Below are 21,503 nucleotides of genomic sequence, written 5' to 3' on the forward strand. Positions count from 1 at the left end.
ACCTAGCATCGTGAGATTATTGAGGTTGAAACCTTGCTATTAACTGCCTGCGAATATAAGCCAGATTCAACAACAGCTATTTCCTCTAATACCGCCCTTCCGAGTTTCATGTAGGGAACTTGCATTGAACATTGTTTTATCTATTCAATTCATTGGTATAATTACTATTGCTCGATAAGAGAAAATGATGTTATGTTGGAAAATTCATAGACCAACAGAGATAGCTGATATATCATTCACGTAACGACGCAGAACACGGTGCTTGCGTCCGACGGACTGTTACTTTTACCGATGCACGATTTGATTTGGGTACAGTCAAATAACAGCCGGCAGTGAATAGAAGACCATGGCAAGTCAAGATTTCTGCTGCAACGACCCACCGTCGTTGCTGTTGCTGAGACAAAATGAAAGACAATTTAGACGAACCTGCTAGATCGCCCGCAGCTGATCAAAAGGCTTGTCACATTGATACCTGCATGTCCTGGCTGAGTCCTATAGCTACAATGAATGTATTGATCCAACCACACATCAATGATGTGCAGACATGCGTACATCCACCGGTAGCTATCAGCAATGGAAGTTGGTATGATATTCTAGGAAAAACGGTAATTGTAGAGTCGTAAAGCTGTTGATTGAAATTGCTACCGATGCTGCTAACCCCAACAACAAGAAACGAGGCAGCGTTTCAAGGACGTGCCGGGAATCCAATAAAGTGTAATGTAGAATCTTCTTCCGACAAGCTAACTTCAGGGGCTATCAAAATTAATTAACTAATTCAAATTAATTAAGCCCAGGGGCTGTTAAAATGCGAAGCAATAATAATGACAGTAAGGGGGGCGGCAACAACGATAACAACATCAAAAACAAACCTGATGTCGTTATCATCGAAACAATTATTTTTGTTTTCAGTTAACCATAACGTCTGATCCGAAGGTTAGCGGGGGCTAAAGTTACTGCTGCCTGATAAATTATCATTGTTGCGGCAAGCCAGCTCGGATCGAGCAAAACTAGCCAACGTCGAGGGAACCATGCTATGCTCCTTGAGAACTTTGGGAAATAGTAACTGAAAGACCTATTCAGACATCGGCCCCGAAACATAATGTCCATCAGATAACCTTGCTGATAATTATACGCCACATGCGCTATACTGGAACTCATTTCACAGAACAGCGCCACATTCATGATATGTGTTTGTATATAATATCTTGATGTCCCAGTGCGCTAAATACGTGGAATCTACATCTTGATACATCACAGGATTAAGCACATTGAGTCACTCCTTAGGATGTCATATTGTTTTATAAAACGAGCATACAAGAACAACTGCAGAATTAAAGATCACTTTGGTTTCGGCACAAAGTTCGTGCAGCCTTTGCTTGCAATATGCTTCGGTGATTTTCTGCAACGGCCGAAAATCCTTTTAAACTATAAGGTCTTAACAGCTAACCGAACTTTTTTCACAAACTAGAGGGTCGCCAGCCAAAGGGCCGCGGTATCTGGCGGCGGAGAAGCCCGTGTAATTCAAGCTATAGTAAGACCAATGATTAACAGTGGACCTACCTCTGTTCCATCTATGCTCGTGCGCAGCTTTTCCAAAGTAAAACATAGATTATAGCAAAGACTTAGTCTATGTAATTTTTGTCCGTGCAAGTGCGATTTGCTCGAAATGGAGTTAAAAGTGTCCTTAAAATTAATAGAAAAACTTCATGTGGATCTGCAACTATTGTTTTGCCTCGATTGGGTAGTAGCGGGTTTCGACTGGGAAGATCAAATTTTGTCTCTGACGATGAACTCTTGTTAACCGTCCCAAGCAGCTTTAATTGTGTTTAACTGAACTGAATGGAAAAGCTAAAATTTGTCTCTTTTTCAGTACTTAATTACGTACTCGACAAAACTTAATATAAGGTAATTTTGCACTTCTAACTAACGGCCTTCTGTCCTCGTTTTTCGCGGGCGCATCCAAAGAAGAGAAAATGTATACGAGTTTATCACACGTGTTTTTTTTTTTTTATTAGAAAATACGCAACTGACCAACAGAGCGTTCACATCCATTACACAACGGACGAACACGTCTCATTTACATATCTATGAAATAAACTGAATGATATACTTTTTATTTCTTCATTAGTTTGGCAATATGTTAATCTTGCGTTATTCCATGATCTTTTACAAGCAGCCAAAAATAATAAACGTAATATAAAAAAAAAACATCGAACGTTCTATAATATAAACAACTTATTGAACGTATTGAATTGGCAACGGCCGCTTTCGTTCGCATATGACACCATCAAACCGCCCGGAACGGAATCGACAATGCATCATTCTTCAATAATGAAGATTTGTGATCGAAAAAGCTTAACGATCGAATGCCTTAAATGTAACGGCTTAGCAAATTTGTAGAAAAAAAAAAACAGGGATAAATTGCTTCTACTGACTAGTGTGATTGTGTCGACACCGGCAAGGTAACTATTATTTCAAGGGTCCACCTACCCATTCAATAGGTGATCGGTTGAAAAGTGCATCTGGCTAGGGACAGAGTTCTAGGGACTCCGCTAGTAGGTCAGTCGTATAAAACTGCTAGGATACTATACGAGGACGACGTTGATTGGAAGGAGAAAATTCATCCTAGTCGTGAAAAGGATAACAATAAACCTGATGATCAATATTACCCATTCGCATTATCGGTGCCCTATAGTAGAGAATTAGATCAATACTCGTTAGACCAATAAAGATGTCACGAATGTTTGAAACGTTTAGTGTGGACACGACGCACGAGCGGACGAACACGTAATAACTGAAAATACGCTTGCGTAATCGATCTCTACGCGTCACTTCTTTTTTGCTTGCATACGAAGAATGATGCGGAGCAATACGTAGTTTTAGTTTGTTTTACTTTTCCATACGCCTTTCTTCTTTCGATGAGGGACGTCTGTGAAGTTGCTGACACCGTACGTTCCGACGACACGATAAGAAATAGCTGGTCGCAATGCGTGGCTTAAGGGCGGTAAGCTTTAATAACGACATTTTTTCGCGCTGTTCGACAAAGGCTACCATCCGGTCTATTAGTTGGTTCGTGTTGTGTGCGAAGGCAGAAACGTTGCTGAACAGCACGTTTTTAAGTGATATTTTTGATGCCGCAATCGACGCTGAATTCACACGGCCGACACGCGTGCAGCCCAGCTGGAGCTGGTTATGTTGGATTAGTCAAGATACCGACAAAAATGAAGGCTAGCCGGCGTTGCGTTTGCACTTTGCCACCCCCCTCCCTTTCCGTCCCGCCTCGTCCCAAATCTCCCGCCCCCGGTTCAATTCGTGTCATTCTCCGCTACACTCTCCCCTTCCTCGTTGGCTTCCCAAGCTGTCTGAGCAGCAGTGGCATGATCGAAAAGTCGTGGTAATAGTTGTTCGTGACGACGCTGGTTGGCCTTGTTAGTGACCAGCTTCGTTGCTATTAGACGTTCTCATTGAAGAGAGACAGCCGAACCGGCAGCTGAAATCTGACAAAGCTTCGCAGCATTTTCGTTATTGTCGCCGTGACGCGAGCTTGTCATTTGGGTTTGGATAGTTTTTGACGGGGACAACAACAATAAGGGTGGCAGGGAGCGGGAAATTGAAAAGCGATTATGCTGCTGTCTGCTCTGCGCAAAAAAACCAAACGGAAGCGGACCCGCTGATAGCGATTCGCTCTGAACTACTGCTTCTGCTGCACGATCAGCACGTAGTTTCGTTTAATGTACTGTAGCAGGGCCTATAAATGTCACGGATGCCCTTACACTCTATTCTGTTCCTTGTAGATAAATTTGTTCGTGCCATTGTGGGTGTCCGAGAATAGTCTTAAGAAAGTGAGCAACGACAACAATAGTAACTATAAAAACAACACTTGTTGATGTGTAACAATGTTACCTAAAATAGTACACATCAGATCTTCCACCGCTGATAAGCAACACTTTTTCTTGATAAACAGTTATCAGGTTCCAACAAACGGCGCGTGACCAATTTGAAGCTCATTCCTGTCCAACCTTTTCGTACCACGCTCCGAAAAATGATTGCACCATTTTAGCTTCCAAGTAGCTCTTCTTCGGTGACTGGTTTGTAGGGACACTAGGATACCGAAACTAAATGAAAAAATACCGAATACATCAATACATCCTACAAATTCAACATGGCTAGCCAACGAAGACTTCGCAATGCCGAGAGGAAAAAATGCTGTGATAAAAATAACAATAAGGTGCGGGTGCACTCAGCGTCAAATTCAGGCTGTTGCTATTCTATTAAAGCGGTTGTATCAGAAGTAGATTTTGTCATATCCTTTCATTTACTTCAACGTTACTTAGCCTATAGAGGAAGGACATTTTTCCATAAGCACATCTATCCTGCATAACGCATGATGTTCATTCGACTAGGCATCCGCTGGCCTTGCAATAATTTGAAAGCGACGGCCCATTATTCTTTTTTGGTTCCTTTCTTTAACGCGTACCGATTTTATTGACTAGTAGTGTTTGAATAGAAGTGTCACCCCGAAGGTCTGTGCTTCGAAAAAACAGCAGAGGCACAATGATTAAGCAACTTAGCAGGTCTCACATTATTCTTGGTAACTTTTTGCGTGACATGAAATAAAACGCTGATAGTCTAAAGGCATGGATAGCATTGGGTTCTCATTTTATTAATAAAAGAGCAACAATCGGTGATAATGCCTCCCACCAGTGTATAACGCCATCACTCTCAAGAGCGTTTCGTATTAGCGAAATTAGCTCGTTTCATACGTGGTCCCGAAAGTCTAATGCGCAGTAAGGGTCACTTGAGTAACAGATTTAAACGAAGATCTGTAAAAAGCAAAAAGTATATGATGCTACAGGTTTTCTCTACGGTTTCTTCTAATAGAATATTTTCCGTCGCCATAAACATTATGATCGGAACTATCACCGGATGAAGCGAAATATTGTCACGGTTCGACCAAGTCCTTTCTCACGATCTGCGGCGCCAGATCAAGAAAAATGTTTCAGGAGTTCTGAAGCTCGAAAACGGTTAAGGCAATTAAGGCCACGTCCTGCTGAATGACCACGTGATGATAACCCGTACTTCCTGCTACTTTGTTCAGTACGAGCACACCCCTGTGCCGCGGACGCCGCAACCCAGTAAACTCCAATGAGAGGTGCATCAATGGGAAGACGCACAACCCTAATGGCGAAGTTACGTATAATTATGAAATGATGACGGTATCAGATGGGTAATCCACATAACACCACCTTGATGCTAGTATAAAATTGCAACTTCAGGCTGGGCGCCCATCAAGCCATTTCGGCCAAAAACGGCCTACCATCTTCAATCATCTGTTTCATCGTTCCTCGTGTAGATATCCACGAAGGCTTCACACGCACACGTAAACCCTGAACGTAACAACTCCATTTTCGCACAATACGTATGTGCAGCAAGCGACTTTTCCTCGATATAATCTAAGGAATACTGCCACATTTCTGCATTTATCTGTATCACTACATATGCACGTGTCCACTTGCTTGCGCACTAGATCCGTTCCTCGACGCTTCTCGTATAAACCGTTGTCAAAATTGGTTAGACTGACACTCACATTGTTGCACTCAGGGTTCTAACCCAGCCGTAGTGCTTAGATAAGACAAGAACATGGCAGCAGATCCGCTACCGCTGCATGTCCCTGTCTTCTCCGACGACGTAAATCGCTATTACAATGCCAATATTGCTGTTGGGGTTGCTGTTATTGTTATGCGGTTATAGTTATGGAATATTCAGATGCTAGATGGTGTGTCCTGGCAGCGACATGAGGGACGATTAATTCCGCTCGGTTGGCTGGATCATCTCGCTGAAACTGCTTACGTTTTGCGTGGCAGATAGAAAAAAAATATGGGTCTACTTCTCTAATCGCCGCTATTTCCTTCGGCTCTTGCATCTTTTCACTGCGGGCAACAGCACCTTTTTTACCGTATACGATTGTCTGTGCTGGAGCATTTCATCGTATTGGTTGTGCCCACAAAACGCAGGTTGAAGCGAGCGTACGCACCGGTGCAACGACAGAGTGACAGACAGCGCATCAGCAGTCACTACATAGGCTGTGTTATCACTTTGCCTTGCTTGGATCGCTTCTCCATAGGAAAAGTTCTGCTATGCAGTTATTGCTACTGGCGTATTCCCCGTTCTCACTGCAAATGACTCCAAGTGAAGCGAATGACTTAGATGCGCCAGTTGCCGCCGCCGCCGCCGCAGCGACCGCTACCGCCACCATTTCAACTTCAAGTTGCACTTTACCGATCACAGTAACGACAACTTACTTATATATCGCTGCTGTTCGCCCCCCGACGTTAAACAGCGGTAGCAGAATGAGCTACTGCGGAACCTATCTCAGTAGCGCAGCTCAGCAGCGGCACCGTATTTACGCTCGTTTTCGTCATTGTTATCGTCCTCTTCTTTGACGACGAATGAGAACAAGAGGGAGGCGAGAGTCAACTAAAAGACAGCGTCGTGGTGAAGAACTTGCGCACTCCTAACTGTCACCAACTGATATTGATTGCCACTATAAGCGGCAATCGTCACGAATTGTGACTGCGGTTTGATATGAAACGGGTGAAAACAGCAGCAAAAATGGCAACAACGGCCGCAGTAACGGTGGCAGCCAACCGGCAGCAACTTGTCACTCCGCGGCTTTTCCACTTCGAGACTTCGTCCGACCAACAACAGCAGCCCCAAACGACGATCGCCGAGCGATTACGAGGCGTAGAGCTATGACCATATGAGTCCTGGCCGCCCCAATTCGATGTCAACCCAATTCACTCGGTGCGCGTTCTGGGTCACTTTTCGCTTTGCGTTGTTAGCCGCTACCCCGTTATTACGTCGACCACCGGCTCATCCCGTTCTGTGTTCTTTCGTCTGATGGCTCATAGAACTGCATTATGATCACTAAACAATAACAATGATGATGATGATGCTTATTAATATTTCGCTATTATATTCTGTCTTCTCGTCAACCTCTCGTTGGCGTATTACCATCACATGGCTTCTACTACTACCTATGCTATTACGTCACAACTGCCCGACCACCGGGCACGACTTTACCACAACTGACGGTAAGGTTACCACTGCCGCCGCAGAAGCTTCGTTTTACTAAGATACGAATCTGCCAAAGCTGTCGAATGCTAGAAAACGGCTAACGTCGTGGCGTTAAAGCCAGTTGGATAACGCTAAGCTATTTGCACTGGGAAGTAGAAACGATTAGTATATCAATAGCAAACGGAGAAAGTGGAGGAGGCATGAGGCGCTCTGAAGAAAGAGAACGAATGCCAGCTTAATGCAGTTTTAATCTTTACATATGTGCACAGATATAAGTACACGTATGTATATATATATATATATATATATATATATATATACAAGCGCATATAATAGGGGCAACATAGATAAATTGATGACAAAATCGGCCGCGAAAATGTAAAGGGAATGTAATATTCGGCTCCCATACGTCTCATAGGACACACTAAGATGCCAATGTCAAACAATGAGGTCATGGAATATATACAACATAATCTAAAAGCTAACCTCTAGCAAGTACCACGAGCAGATTACATTGAAATCACTATAGCCTGACAAACAAGCGTTAAGTATAGGTAAGACAGGTCATAAAAACACTGTCTTCACTGTTCAACTTCAGGATTAGGACACTGCAAAGCCTAAATAAGCTTGGGACTAAACTGCCGTCGTAGCAGCTCTATATATGTCCGGTTAATACTAGCCCGTTATGTCAATACAGTATATAAACTATAACATTCTAACACTTCTGTTCTATCTTAATAGATCTTAACGAAGTAATATCATTGATAAAAATGCAACGAGAATTTAGCACGCGAATTTCCGCGCATGGAAATGGGTTATTCCTTCGTGCCCCAGTGCCCTTCTGCGTTCATGGTCAACCGTGGCATAGTGCATATACAGGAAGCTAACGGTTACCTTAAACTAGACGTCAGTTGTCTGTGAAGCAGATCTGGTTCGAAATCGTATTGGCAATGAACAAAATGGTAACCTCAAAAGCAAAAGATTGGTATCGCGCGGCAGTGTGCGCAAACGTTTCGGGAAAGTCTCTGACGTGAATGCAGATCCGTCACAGGATTCAGGACATACGTCGAAAGACAGTTGAACAGTGTCTATTTCGTCAAGGATAACTGGTTAATAGCGCGCCACACAATGCGTTCAACGTCGGCCTTTTGCTCATGCCAGGCACATCATCTTCACGTTCCCTCTAGAGTCCGCTGCAACTTCGCAAAACTAATTCACCTCCCAGTCTCTTCACAACAGGCTACACCATTCGACTAGATTTTACTTGATGACGACTAGCAGGTAACTAGGAGCTAGTAATCCATTAGATGGGCGTTCACGGTGTATGTATAATAGTGTAAGCAATAGTGAAGACCCATGGACAAAATAATCCACACTGTGTAAACGTTCAGCATCGGTGATACGTGATAGACAGACGATCTCACTAATGCATCGCTCACTTTTAGCTTTGCAATTGTTACGGCAACAGTACCAGCCAGGACAACAGCAGAGACCTCTAGCGACAGCGACAGTAGATCTAAGTTACCAGCAGAATAAACGTTTCAATCTATGCGCTACTCTTAGTAATAAAACACTAATAATAACAACAGCCGCATACAACGCCAAATATAAATAACAATAATGTATATTTCGCGACTGTGTGTGTGTGTGTGTTCCGACGAGTCTGCGGCCTGAGACATCGAGCGTCCGCCCTGAGTCGCAACTTTCTATCTTTATAGCAGCATCTGTAGCTACGATAATACGCGATATCTACCTAAATTAGAAATTGAGTACATAGACTGAATAGATAGATATCAGACATATCATTGATTGCTATGGTATCTAGACGGGAATAGACACTCCGCCTCGACGGTGCAGAAGACACACTCTAGCCTAATGCTGCGGCTAAATAGAGCAACGGAAAACGCGACGTTGGTGGATACCGCAAGGTTTCAGGGGCTGTATTATCAGGTAATGTGTAGAATGATATTGAAAGAGAGCATACTGATCGGAAGACTAGCTAGTTACTTGAATTAGTAATTTAATTTTACTGATCTGTAAGCTAGATTTCAGTGTTAGATATTTCACAATGCTTTCAGACGAGCATAAACGCTCTTTTACAGTAGAAATATAATCATCGCACAAGTGATTTGTTGAAAATCAGGAAAAAACTCTAATATAGTAATCATTGTTTGACAGTACATGTGAATACAGGCCAACGTGGATGTAAACGATGGGACGATTGAACGTACGTCAGCGTAGTCGTCATCAATCCCACTGTGGATCAATCAGGTATCAAGAAGACGATATCTCTTCGTAGTGATTTTTGCTTTTACCACTGTATTTGATTCGTTCATTAATAAAGCAAGACGTCTACGTTTTCCACTTCCAGCGTCTGCTCGTTGCGGGCGTGGGTGTATTTTAACTTTTGTGGAAGCGTACCAATAATACGAAAAAGGGTTAGTTTGTTTAAACAACATAAACTGCAAGAGTACGATAAGAACAAAAGATGCGGTCATCGTCAGTACATTGGTATCTCGCGACGATGTTAATAACAAGCATTATAATTGGTTTTTCGTTATGAATACTAGCGCTACTAAGATGAATATTACAAGGTTGTTGTTGTAAGCGGAACTGCGACCGTCTTGCAAATTGTTGTTGCATCCTAACAGCTAGAACATGTCTAGTTGGCACTTGTCCCGTTTGTTCAATGGCAACAAATGCCACTAAAGTTCCATCGCGCACTAAGTCGGACGCGTCGGCGGACAACTGCTGAAAGAACTATGGAAATACGTAGCATCGCCGTTTTGTTCGCTTTTAACAATTAGCAACAAGCTGATAGAGCAAGAGCCGGCCAAGTCCCTGGGTAGGAAATGGGTCAAAGTGCAGAACAATAACAAAATGGACAACATCGAGCGCATCTAACTACACCGATAAGCCCTCTTACACTTTAGACATTTTACGTTCCATGCGGTTCGGTAAGTTAACTGTACGGCTAATGAAGTCTGACAGTCAACGTCGACAGACAACTTATATGAACTTACTGTTCTATGATATATAATAGAATGTGTAATGTAAAACCGTGCACAGGTTGCTTAAAGGAGCGCGGACGTAGTTTTGCATGGTGCAGTCAATTAAAAAAAAACTCGTTTCTGAACAACACATAGTCGAATTGATATCGGTAGACCAGAAACACTAAACGCGTCAAACACTACTTCGGAGCGTCCATTGTGAAAACGGACAGGTTAAGCCTTAACCTCTATGTAGGCTAGCCTTTAAATTTCTAAGTAGGGCTGCCATAAGGGGCTTTCCTGTACTCACTTAAGATTTCTCCAACAAACCTATGAAGCAGCGTCCGCAGTTACCGTAGCTCTTATTTCTTCTCACCTTGCTTAATAAACCCTACGCTAATAATAATAATAAACTTACGCTAACATTCGTACAGGAGACGGCCAGCGTGTTTGTCGTTCACACGTACGGTAAAAGCTTGAACAGAGTTCGGTATTAGTCACGCAGAATGGTAACTCCTAAGTTCCTATCAACGCTACAGGATAAATTAAAGGCTGTAGAAATATGTCGACGTGGTGATTGTAGCAAAACTCGAACTAGTACGACGCAAACAATGCTTTGCCTACACGCACTTAGGGAAAAACAAAAGGTCATTTGGCTTCATGCGTTACAGTCTTGCATCAGCAAAGATAGTGGTGTCGAAAATTTTTTTGGATGCTAGGAGCCCCAGGTACGCGATATCAAGGAATCGTATGCGTCCTCGTCTTTTCGACCCACTATCACGCAGGGCCTCGATCCTTGTATCTGACTGTCCTTTACTTTCATAATGGTTTAGTGTTAATCTTCCAGCAAAACTTAACTACTGACCGATGTTCCACAACGTAAAAGGCAACTTTTACTATATGCAGATAGACAAACGATACGGACTACATATCAGGACATAGCAGCTTCTTGACGGCTGCTAAATGCAGTATGCAGAGCAAACGGACGCGGGTACCCCCCCCCCCCGCCCCGCACGTGTGTGATGCACGTGGCCGAATAAGATAATCTCGTCGACGTATTTAGTAACGTATATGTGTGTGTGTATATATGCCGGATGGTGTTGCTAAGCGATTGCCTACTGATATTCCGTCAAATTAAGATACAACGCCGCACACGTTTCTTGAAAACGCAGCCTCATCTACCCTTGCGAATTCATCTACCATCATAATACTACCGCACAATACTATCACCTATGGGAACAGCTTTAGTGGTGGAAGCGATAATAAAAACATCAGTCATGTAATCGTTTTTCCCTGGTGCTGGCCGCGGTCACGTCTGCTGGTCAGAGCGCAACTAAAAGTCGCATAAGAATCACGAGAATTGTCATGTTATCTGTCAGATATCGCTACTTTTCGATCGTTTTGTCGTGTATACGTTCGAGCTCCGCTGATGTCTGATCCGGAAGTTCATTTCGGGTCGATCGCTTGTCTCTGTCTTGCCGTACCTTTCTCCCTTTCCTGTATCCGAAATCGCCAATGAAACGCTGTTGGGTATCTCTATGACGGGACGACTCTGCTCGACGACTTTGAGCCATCGCAGGCATAACTGGATACGCATATCTTGTACAGCTTCTTGAAAAAGTTTGCAGATCAAGAAACGTGTGTCATATGGACAGAGCTGACGGCGTCTCTCCGCATATAACGTTCCACCTATGCATTTACGAAATGACACATAGACGGAACCCGATGTCCGATTTCTCTTCTTCGGCGTCGACATCAGAATAAACATAACTACGTGCGCATCTTTCTGCGTCATGTTTGCTATTTAATGATTCGCTTCGGGGTCGTTTCGTATCATCTTCTCCTAATCGTGCGTAGTCGTGTGAAGAATGCTTTACACGCAAGACAACGCAGGCTATTCTTCTGCTGCTGTTCATGTGTTCACCGATGAATATTGCCGCCATTTGTGCAATCACACAGGCCACCGCTGTTGCTGCTACTGCAGTTGTTAGCCTCCTTGTCCGACAGATGGCCGATTACCTAGTTACTTCGGTTTGTTTCTCGCCGGTCGCCAAATGGGGCAAAGCGTTAACCAGCGCGTCCATCAAAAAGCAACTGCAAACGTCAAGGGACAATGGCTAAATGGACAATGCGCTGCAATTGTACTGGTGTTCTATTGGTACTATCTCCTCACTGACATAAGCGCCGATGCTACTGCCGAAGGCGGTTGCGAGAATCAAGAAGCTTCTGTTCATCAACAGATGAAAGATTCCTTTAAACCGCTTCCTCTTTTCGTTAAGTCGATGTGTCCGTCTGTCGGTATTTGTGCGTAAGTACCGGTTGTATGGAAAGTCTCGTCTCTATATCCGTGTGGTCAACTATAGCGTCCCAACAGGTTGTCCTCCCCTTCTATGAGAACTGATGACCCTTTGGGTCTCGAAAAATCGTTAAATGAGAGCTACTTATTGCCCGTTGTGCCGACAGGATAGGACGACCCAAGTCGTGTACCCTCAATTCTTTAGTTCGCCTTTTTCCCCGCCCGCCTCGTGTATTCACCCGTGCGCAAACACGCAGATATAGACGAATATAACATCGAATACAGTAACGGCAAAAGAAGCAGCGTGAAGATCGCAAACAGACACAACAACCGGCACACGTTTTTTGTTGTTATGATTATTGTTGATTGTTGTCAAAATATTAGCTTTGTATTTACAATCGTTGTTATGGACCAGCCAATGCCCCCTATTCGTTCATTATGCAGATATGCAGCGTAAATATGAAGCAAATCATCCCTTCGGTCACACAAAACAAACATATGAAAGCGCACTATTGCATGGGCGTATCGTATTATGGCATAGTATAGTATAGGGACGTTCTATTGCCACTTTTTCTGTTTTACTACATCCAGTGAGTCATATCGCTTCAAATATTAGGTATACAAATATTTGATGGGACATGATGCCCCTACGCAATTGCCCCAACAGGCCAACGGTCTACCAGTTATAGATTTATTGATTCGTCCACAATAGATCGCCGAATATCAGTAGCGTAAACCTATTTTATTGAATATCAGATCTTCTTTAAATTATTTGCTATTGATTTGCTGTAACTAATAATCGACACATCATCTTTTTTTTTTCGTTTTAGTAATTACTTTGTTTCGTAAGCATTAGTCGGAATGTGCTGTTATTCAGTCTCACAATATAAAATTGTGCAAAAGACGCCATCGTCAGTCTTCACTGACTACATTTCGTGGGTGTTGTGACAATTTGACAACTGTAACTTTTTATTTTACTACAGGTTTTGATGTACAGTCTATTTTTAAATAATCGATAAATAAATATAAACATGGAGATCAGTTTGCTTCGAAAGATCGATTTGTCTTCCATATTGCAGTTTACCCCCACAGACATCATCACCATCTAACACATCACAATGTGAAAAAGCGGAGGGGATAATCGCTTTACTTAAAACCAAAGAACCCAGTGTCGCTGGGTGGTACCCCCAGCAGCTCTATAATCATTTACTACATCTACTATTTACATCAGCAATTGCAGTAGGCGAGGAAAAGGAAATTTGTGTCGGTTCGTTTAGGTGTCGGCGCTACGATTGAAACGGTAACCGTAATGTTGGCAGACAGCGCGTTGGTCTCATCGTCGTCGCTGCTACTGCTGACGCTAGCAAACGTTGAATAAATCGATTCATTGGCCACTATCGTCATTGTGACTGTTATGAATGTTAGTATTGCAATTATGATTACTGGCATTAAGGGAGCCAATTGTTGACCTTGGCAATACAAGATTTGACATCGGGATAAATTTTTGCTGCTTCGCCGTTGCGGCTGGAGCCTGTAAGTCGTCGGTGGTAACAATGCTTCAGCCAGCGGGCAAATCAGCGATTGGCAGCTATAATTCGCCAACTGACCCCCGGGGTGACCTTCCCCATAGTATTCACTTCGTGCCGGTAACATTATGAAGTCCGTTGCCGTTCCAACTCAGCGACGGCGGCCACACGGCAAAAGCGATACGCGCGTTTTTTACCGTGACGGCCGAGCAGTTAAACTGGAGGCAAGCGAATCTAGAGAGCGATGCTGTCTCCTTACGGAGGACAGGGGAACTACCACTACACGATTTATTAAAAACATAATTTCTTCCGGAAATAACGTCCGCATATGCCACATTGTCGCATTCTAAGTACAACGAAAATAACAATAGAAATAATAATGCGATTATCAATTTCAAATGAATGATCATGATTACCGCCATCAGATCTGGTATTGTGTTTGCCATAGCAATTATACTAGATAGTGTGTATATAAATAGTAATAAGCCGATGTGTATGATCAGTACCTCTTAATCTTCTGTACGCATGTATTTGTATTGTCGCAGCCGGTTTTTTCTTTAACCATTTATATTTATACAGGTGAATTTATGTGGCTCCTCACGATAAAAGAGCGGCGTTTGGCCAAACAAACAAAACTTGTCGACCTCTTTTTTTTTTTTTTTTTTTTTTTGTATACTTACTACCTCGCTCAGCTTGTGTCCTAGAAAATAGTAAATACATGTTGAAACGACAGTATAAGCAAATAAAAACAAAACTTTAGTTCGCTTCTACCAGTTTTCACGCAAGAAACCGCGCATTTGTTCTATATGTTCATATTCAAAAGTTCCTCCTGAGGGCATGCTGTACTTGTTTGTCATCGTCTGTCCGGCACTTGAAGAAACCAGAAATGCAGTAAGCAGGAAAGAGATAGCAACAAAGATCTGAAGCTGCGATCTACGAGGTAAAATTCAACTACCAGTTTTGAGAAAAGGTATACAGCCTATAGGTTTCATATATTGCCTCAGGTTGTGACAGGGCTATTGAAAGGGAAAGGATTTTTCAAGCAGCTAGGAGAGTTCGATTGGTCCAGACTCTACAGCGACAGATGGAACGTAGCGATACATACACATCTTAGTAGAGGTGGGAAATCCGAAGGCTGACACTGAAGGATGATTCCGGATCGCCTGAGTTGATCGATGTCCTGTGTAAATCCGTAGTGGGGTTAGAAAAAATTCAAAACTAGAAAAAGCCGAACTCAGTTTGCCATTTGTTGTCGCATATGAATAACCTACACATTTCAGACGCGGGCGGCCGGGGGTATATGTAACGACACTGACTGTAATGTAACTTACTATATTATAGACCAACAACGATAACAGCAACAGCGGACACCTTAAAAGTGCCCGCATAGCGCTTCGAGAGTGATCTTCGCGTGATCTGATCTTCTTCAGAGCGCGAGCGTCTTCGAGCTGAATAAGCAAATATCAAACACCACAAACACCTCTAAAATTCAGAAGCGTCACACTAGTTATGTTCCAATGCAGAAAAATCCAGCAGTAATTATAAGCTGCCACGGTTTTGTCTTTTCTCCGCGCGAATAGCGATGCTCGAACGGCAACGCTCAAGCTATGACGCCCCGTTCGGTGGCTTAGTTCGTTCAAAAACAAAACTGAAAAACGCGTTACAAATCGCTCAGTGAACCGTGCAAACAAACAAGCGAGACGTATCCGCACGAGCGCACCCACAGCCACAGATGAATACGAAACTAACAACAATGTCTATTTATTTATTGGCGCTGCTTTCTGTTTAGCGGCGTTTTATGCGACCGCTGAATATTTTCTGCTTCCTTACGTTTTACAGGCCATAGTTTATCGCTAGAACTACCCCCGTAGCTCTGCAGCCAGTGCTCATTCTAGCAGAACACGTGAAACCGATTGACAGGGCGGAACCAGATGAAGTTAATAAAAAGTAACCCTAGACAGCATACTAAGATTATCTCACATATTGTTACACTGCCTAAATAAGAATCGATGCTAAAGTTCTTCAAGGGTAAGAGGTTTTTGTGCTGCAGAATTCAACGAAGACACAATCAGCGTCGGATAAGGGGACGCTGCATAACGGTGGCAAGTAGCAATTTTTTATAAAAAAGTATGATTACTTCTTACTAACTTCAACAAGAGTTCACGTGCGTTCCCACTCTTATGTGCATATTATCCTACATCACATAACGATCTATGTCTCTGCCGGTTCTTAGCGCGCTATTTCTTCATTGCTATTCTGGATTGATCGTTTGTTAGCTCTCTGCATCTATATAGCAGCTAATATTATATAGATGCGATGGATTAGAGGCTCACAGCGGTAGCTCATTGTGTTGAATTGCAACTGGAAAGCTCGCAGGATCAGCTTGAGATTCCAATTCCCTTCACACGATACGTAACGCGACATTCGAGTTAGAAATTCACGAAAATTATCTAACCGACTGCCGCTACTTAAGATACTTTCTTTAGTTTTCAGCCTACAGCAGATCACCGGTATTTCTACCAGCAGTAGAAGCTGCATTAGTAATTCTTCTAATACGAACGTTGCTCAGGAAGAATGAAGCTACATAATAGGGAAATACCAGAAGACATATCGGTCTATCTGTAACATTAACCCCAAATCGATCACTAATACCTTCATAATAAATGCCCCTACGTCGTGGTCCACTCGGCACACGAGCGCACTGACCGAGGCGAACCGAGAGCGAAACATCCAAGGAGATATGTCATACGAGTGATTCATTGTGAAACGTCGATTTGCGTTGACGACGACACAATATTTGCCTGCTTACCAGAGAAGGGGCATATTGGATTGAAATACCGACTAATTTTTTGGTGAGGCATTATTTACGTATTCGAGTGTTTTCACAGCAGATCGAAGTAATAAACAAGATTATCTGTTACCAAAAACAGTCTCCTGTTGTTAAACACGCCTATTTTCATTATTAGCTACTATTAGTATTTATATCCTTTTCGTTTACAGTTATCCCTGTTTCCAGCCCAATGGCAACACGGTCGAGGAAGCAGAAGTGAAATCAACGACGTCTCTGTGAAAATAGTTTTTCCTTTCATAATTTTTTTGGACAGCGTTGAATGTCAGATTCACATGAAATACAAGCAGTACACACAGGCACATCAATAACATTGTTTGTACGCGGAAGTCATCTCATACTAGTTAACGCTGATTACGGCAGCTACTTTAATTAATGCCATCCGATTGCGTGGTATCATTACCCGCTATAATCTAGCGGTATTCTACAGTAATTAATATGTACAACTTTAATTTTCTCCGTTTACAAATTTTGACTCGGCGCTAAACGAACCATCGAATACTTGATCATATAGCTATTATAGGTTAGCTGCTAGCGCTCTCAAGCAGGTCAGTCCTACACAGGACTGGGACAGAATTCCCCGTCTAATTTTAGCTCACAGTTTTGTACTGCAAAAGTATTTCAGCGGGCCTTCCGCTTTCGAATGCTTCTATTGTCCAAATGCTGCCATTCTTACCCGCACACTTGTCATCGTCGACAAGACGTCTCCACTTGTGACAATGGCACAAATATATCTAGCAACAGCTGCGATCATACAACTGACTCAGCTTCTTGTTCTATCGCAACTTCCGCGTTGAACGTTGAATCAACGAATCGGAGTTTATCATAAACTGATAGAATGTCATATTTGTTTGTTTATGATAAACAAACAATTATGAGGTGAGTACAGAGGTTCCAGCAGCTATACGAACTGTAACGCCAGTATTTGACATTGATGGGGGCAGCAGGTTGGATGGAATGTTGATGTCGGTAGCGTGTACGCCCTCCGCCTCCTAGGCGCCCCCCTACATCTCTCTCTCGGCCTCATTCAAGAGGACTGGCGTAAGTTTGCCGACCGCCTTCTTGTTTGCTTTAACTCTTCACTGTAGCTTTCCTTTACTGATTTCTACTTGTTCACCTTTTGAGCTGTCCATCCTGTTAGCTCTCGGTAATCCAGCTTTAAAAAATTTTGTGGAGCATAACCACGTAAACAGAAGACACCTGAGACGAACCGTTTAGATGTACGGGCCAACGATTGCTACTTGACATCAAGCAGCATGTTGCGCGTATTTATATGGCCTAGTAGCGGGTTGCCGTCCTGAGTTTCATCCCCATCGACCCCTGACACCCGCTTCTGACAGCGATGCTCCAAAAAAATATGAATACTATAACGTAGGCACGTATACAAGCAACAGGCAACACAGCCCACGATAACTGAACCTCCGCGAAGGACTTTGTTCTTAAACCCCCCAAGAGCGGGAGGGAAAGCAAGTCCTCACATCTTCTTAACAGTTTACAAGCACAACGTTAGAACAATGCGACCATTGATCAACAATACACTGCGTCTGGTCAGTACAACAATTATGAAAGCAGTCGTGCATTCGTATCGTACGTGAAATCGTGAGACGCCGGCGGTTCCCAAGGACAAGAAGTGACCGTAAAACCAGAACGAGTCGCAGAAGCCACGGGGTGGTGGGGCAAATGAACAAACAGGTTCGTTTCTGGTGTTTCATGGCGTTACTGTAGCAGTCATATCATGGCAAACAAACTGCCGACGTGGATGGCAAATCGCACGCGGGATCACTGATAGACCAGCAGGCAATAACAGCAGCAGCAGCAGTCGTGTCTGGCTGTTGACGGCTGCGGCAGCGGGCAGTGCTGCAACAGTGTGGAGTAAATGATTCCAGGACTTTTGTTTTCCGAGACGATATCAGTAGGGGAAGTAGGTGATCTTAAACGTGTCGTTTGCCGAAAAAGGATGGTAAGTGTTTTTGGGGTACAGTCTTTGCGTTTTGCCGTTGATTGTTTTCAGAGAAAGTCAACGATGATAGGGGCATTGTCATCGCTCGATCACAACCATCTGATATGCTATGATAACCAATTCAATAATATTATTCCAGTTCATCGAGCATTTTAGAATTAATGCCGACATTCGTGTTTATATGGTCCTGTCTGGTAGAAAACACGTGATTATAGGTACCAGCATACATACATAAGCTACACGTTTTAATAACTATAGTGAAAATATTAGAGAACCGTAACGAATGGTCGTCGGCCTATAGCTTGTCGCAAGATATGCCCTGTGTCTTACACAATCCTAATCTTTGTTGAATAGAGCCTGACTCGTGAACGGCATATGAGTAGTCTGCATAGTATTAATTCTTCCCGCGCTGCCACGCTAACCATAAGTACATATAGAGGGGCCAACCTGAAACATGGAAGTTATACGCGCATATATGTCACAGAATGGCCACACATAGGATCGAGCACATCGTGTAAACGTGTAGCAAATGAATTCCGTTGACTGCGTGACGTTTATACGTGCGGATACAGACATAGATTGAGTGGAATTTCTATTTTCTGGGCCGTTTGATCGTCGCATCATATATCAGGCACTGGCTCAGTAAACAACTTTATTGCATAAGAGCTTTGTTGCATCGATTAACTATGTCATGTCATAGACTTTGTAATCCGGAAGGTTATCACAGCTGTTTCCTCAGCAATTTTGGACAAGATCGCAAACGTATGCACACAACTAGTCACTATTCTCAGCAAGGAATGTTCCCACTTGTGATATTTGCGAAAGCACCATTTTTTTTTGTTCTATTAAATAAATCACAATTGTGGCAGATCAGCTATTATGTCGCAACTCATAGACACTAATACCATAGCGGTTGGGTCGATATGCATATCTTGCCGAGCTGTCTGGGTCGCCAATTTACCCAATTATTGTATGTATATATATATATATATATATATATCTACAACATAGTTTTTCGAAACCACCTTGGTCTCATGCATAGGCATCGTTCAGTAATAGCTCAAGTGGACAAGAATTTGTCGGTATATATTAGGAGATCGAGTAAAAAAGACTACTTTCTTGGTAAAATTGTTAAATAATTCAGAAAAGGTTACTCTCAGCGGTTCACGTTAGACAGTGTAGTCCTATCAGTTGAGTACGATTTAATGTATTTGACCGCATATAACCAACTCATTATTTACGAGCATACGTTCCACAATGTTTGAGGGAGAAGTCAAAACGGTTCGAGAATATTGCGGCTTGAAAGGCGTCAAAAGAAAGGATTTGCTCACACAATGAAACAAAGCGGAAATTAGATGGAAAGACACATAGGTCGAAAGAAACGAGAGCGATTAGGAAGAAAAACCAATCTGGCCAGTTAAGGCTGCTGAACGGTTCTGAACGTTGACATGACGAACGTAATATTACCCAGTGTCGCTCAGTCGCGGCCGATACGAATGTTTTGGTGGTAACGATCAGGCCGCCATGGAAGCGTTGCCCCGCATTCGAACGACGGAACGCGATTTGGGCTTGAGGTATACGTACAATAGATACGTCTTATACGGGGACATATCGTAGACTGCAACTTAACTTACAAACAAATTAACGGCTACACGACATATTTATGCCAGGCTTCAGTCTAACAGAGTTTAATCAATTTATATAATAGAGAAAACGTGAAAAAGCAATGAGTAGTTGATAAAGTGTTACTATTTTTTTAAAATTATAATTATTATTTTTTATTCAATCACAATTAATAATTAGCATTTTTCTGGGGCTTATAATAAAATCAACTCTAGTATAATGAACGCTGGTGGAGATAGCCACTCTTGGTTCGGACACCGGTTGATCTGTCATTATCCTACAGTTCAGCAGAGGCACAGGCAGCTGCGCCCGACCGAAAGGCTGACAGCGTCAATTTGTCAAGGCGAGCACAATTTTTGCAAAATGAATATAATCTGTTTCAGTTAGTAGTCGCTGTGTCCAATATTAGTATTCAGTAAATGGGTTTATAATTTCACATGTGCGTGAAGTTTTTAATGTACAAGTGGGCTGATGGTGTCTTGGTTGTGTCCTGTAGAAACTTGCCGTTCCGATACTCGTCATTAGATATGCGGACTCTAAGCATGAGTACAAGGATAAAATGATTAGGCAGGAAGAGCGAAAATGTCTCATTAAAACGCGTAAATCATATTGCCCGAGGTCCCATCACAGGCGAGCGTATTGAGTAAATGAGCCCCATCACGATATTTAAAGCGGACAATGTAAGAACAACACTCGTACTGTTTGTTGGTCTTTGCTGTTACTACAAGTTTTCACGTAGTGTCGCACGGCAAATGGCCGCTGCATCCAGCGCCGATGGTAGGCCTCGTCGGCCATCCAGCCATACACTGCATATCAGTATAGACAGATCTGTACAGACTTTGACACGGCCGAGCTTGATTATAGCGCTGCTCTGACGATTCACAAATTCTTTGCTCTGTACGTCCCAACGCAGAGACTTTTGCCAATTGGCTGACCACCAACTAACATCGACTGCGTTTATTTGACCGGTTTCACCACCGACTGACTAAGCAACACCGTAATCCGCTTGGTTGTTACAGGACTCACGAACGCAGAAACGTGATAGAGACGCCACTTGTGTGACTGAAAGGGTCAAGGCTTCCAAGGATAGATACTTCCACAAAGACTACAAACAGTACGGCTACAACGCAGAACTTTCATATGTATAGACTGATCTATGGTTGGGCAGAAGATAATCATGGGC

At 42.9% G+C, this 21,503-nt stretch overlaps 1 protein-coding gene across 26 annotated transcripts in view; it reads right to left on the reverse strand.

Annotated features, from left to right (window-relative positions):
* Positions 1–21,503, reverse strand: part of LOC111243165 (uncharacterized) — a 173,422-nt gene that overhangs the window by 49,727 nt on the left and 102,192 nt on the right. The window contains exon 2 of one of the 26 annotated variants that reach the window (XM_086977564.1): positions 14,995–15,069. The exons of the other annotated variants lie outside the window; for them this stretch is intronic. Coding sequence (XP_086833690.1) covers positions 14,995–14,998 — 4 coding nt within the window. The 5' untranslated portion in view covers positions 14,999–15,069. The remainder of the gene's footprint in view (positions 1–14,994; positions 15,070–21,503) is intronic. 26 annotated transcript variants of the gene reach the window in all.

Source organism: Varroa destructor, unplaced genomic scaffold, assembly GCF_002443255.2.
Source record: "Varroa destructor unplaced genomic scaffold, Vdes_3.0 BEIS01000001.1, whole genome shotgun sequence".
Taxonomy (NCBI): domain Eukaryota; kingdom Metazoa; phylum Arthropoda; class Arachnida; order Mesostigmata; family Varroidae; genus Varroa; species Varroa destructor.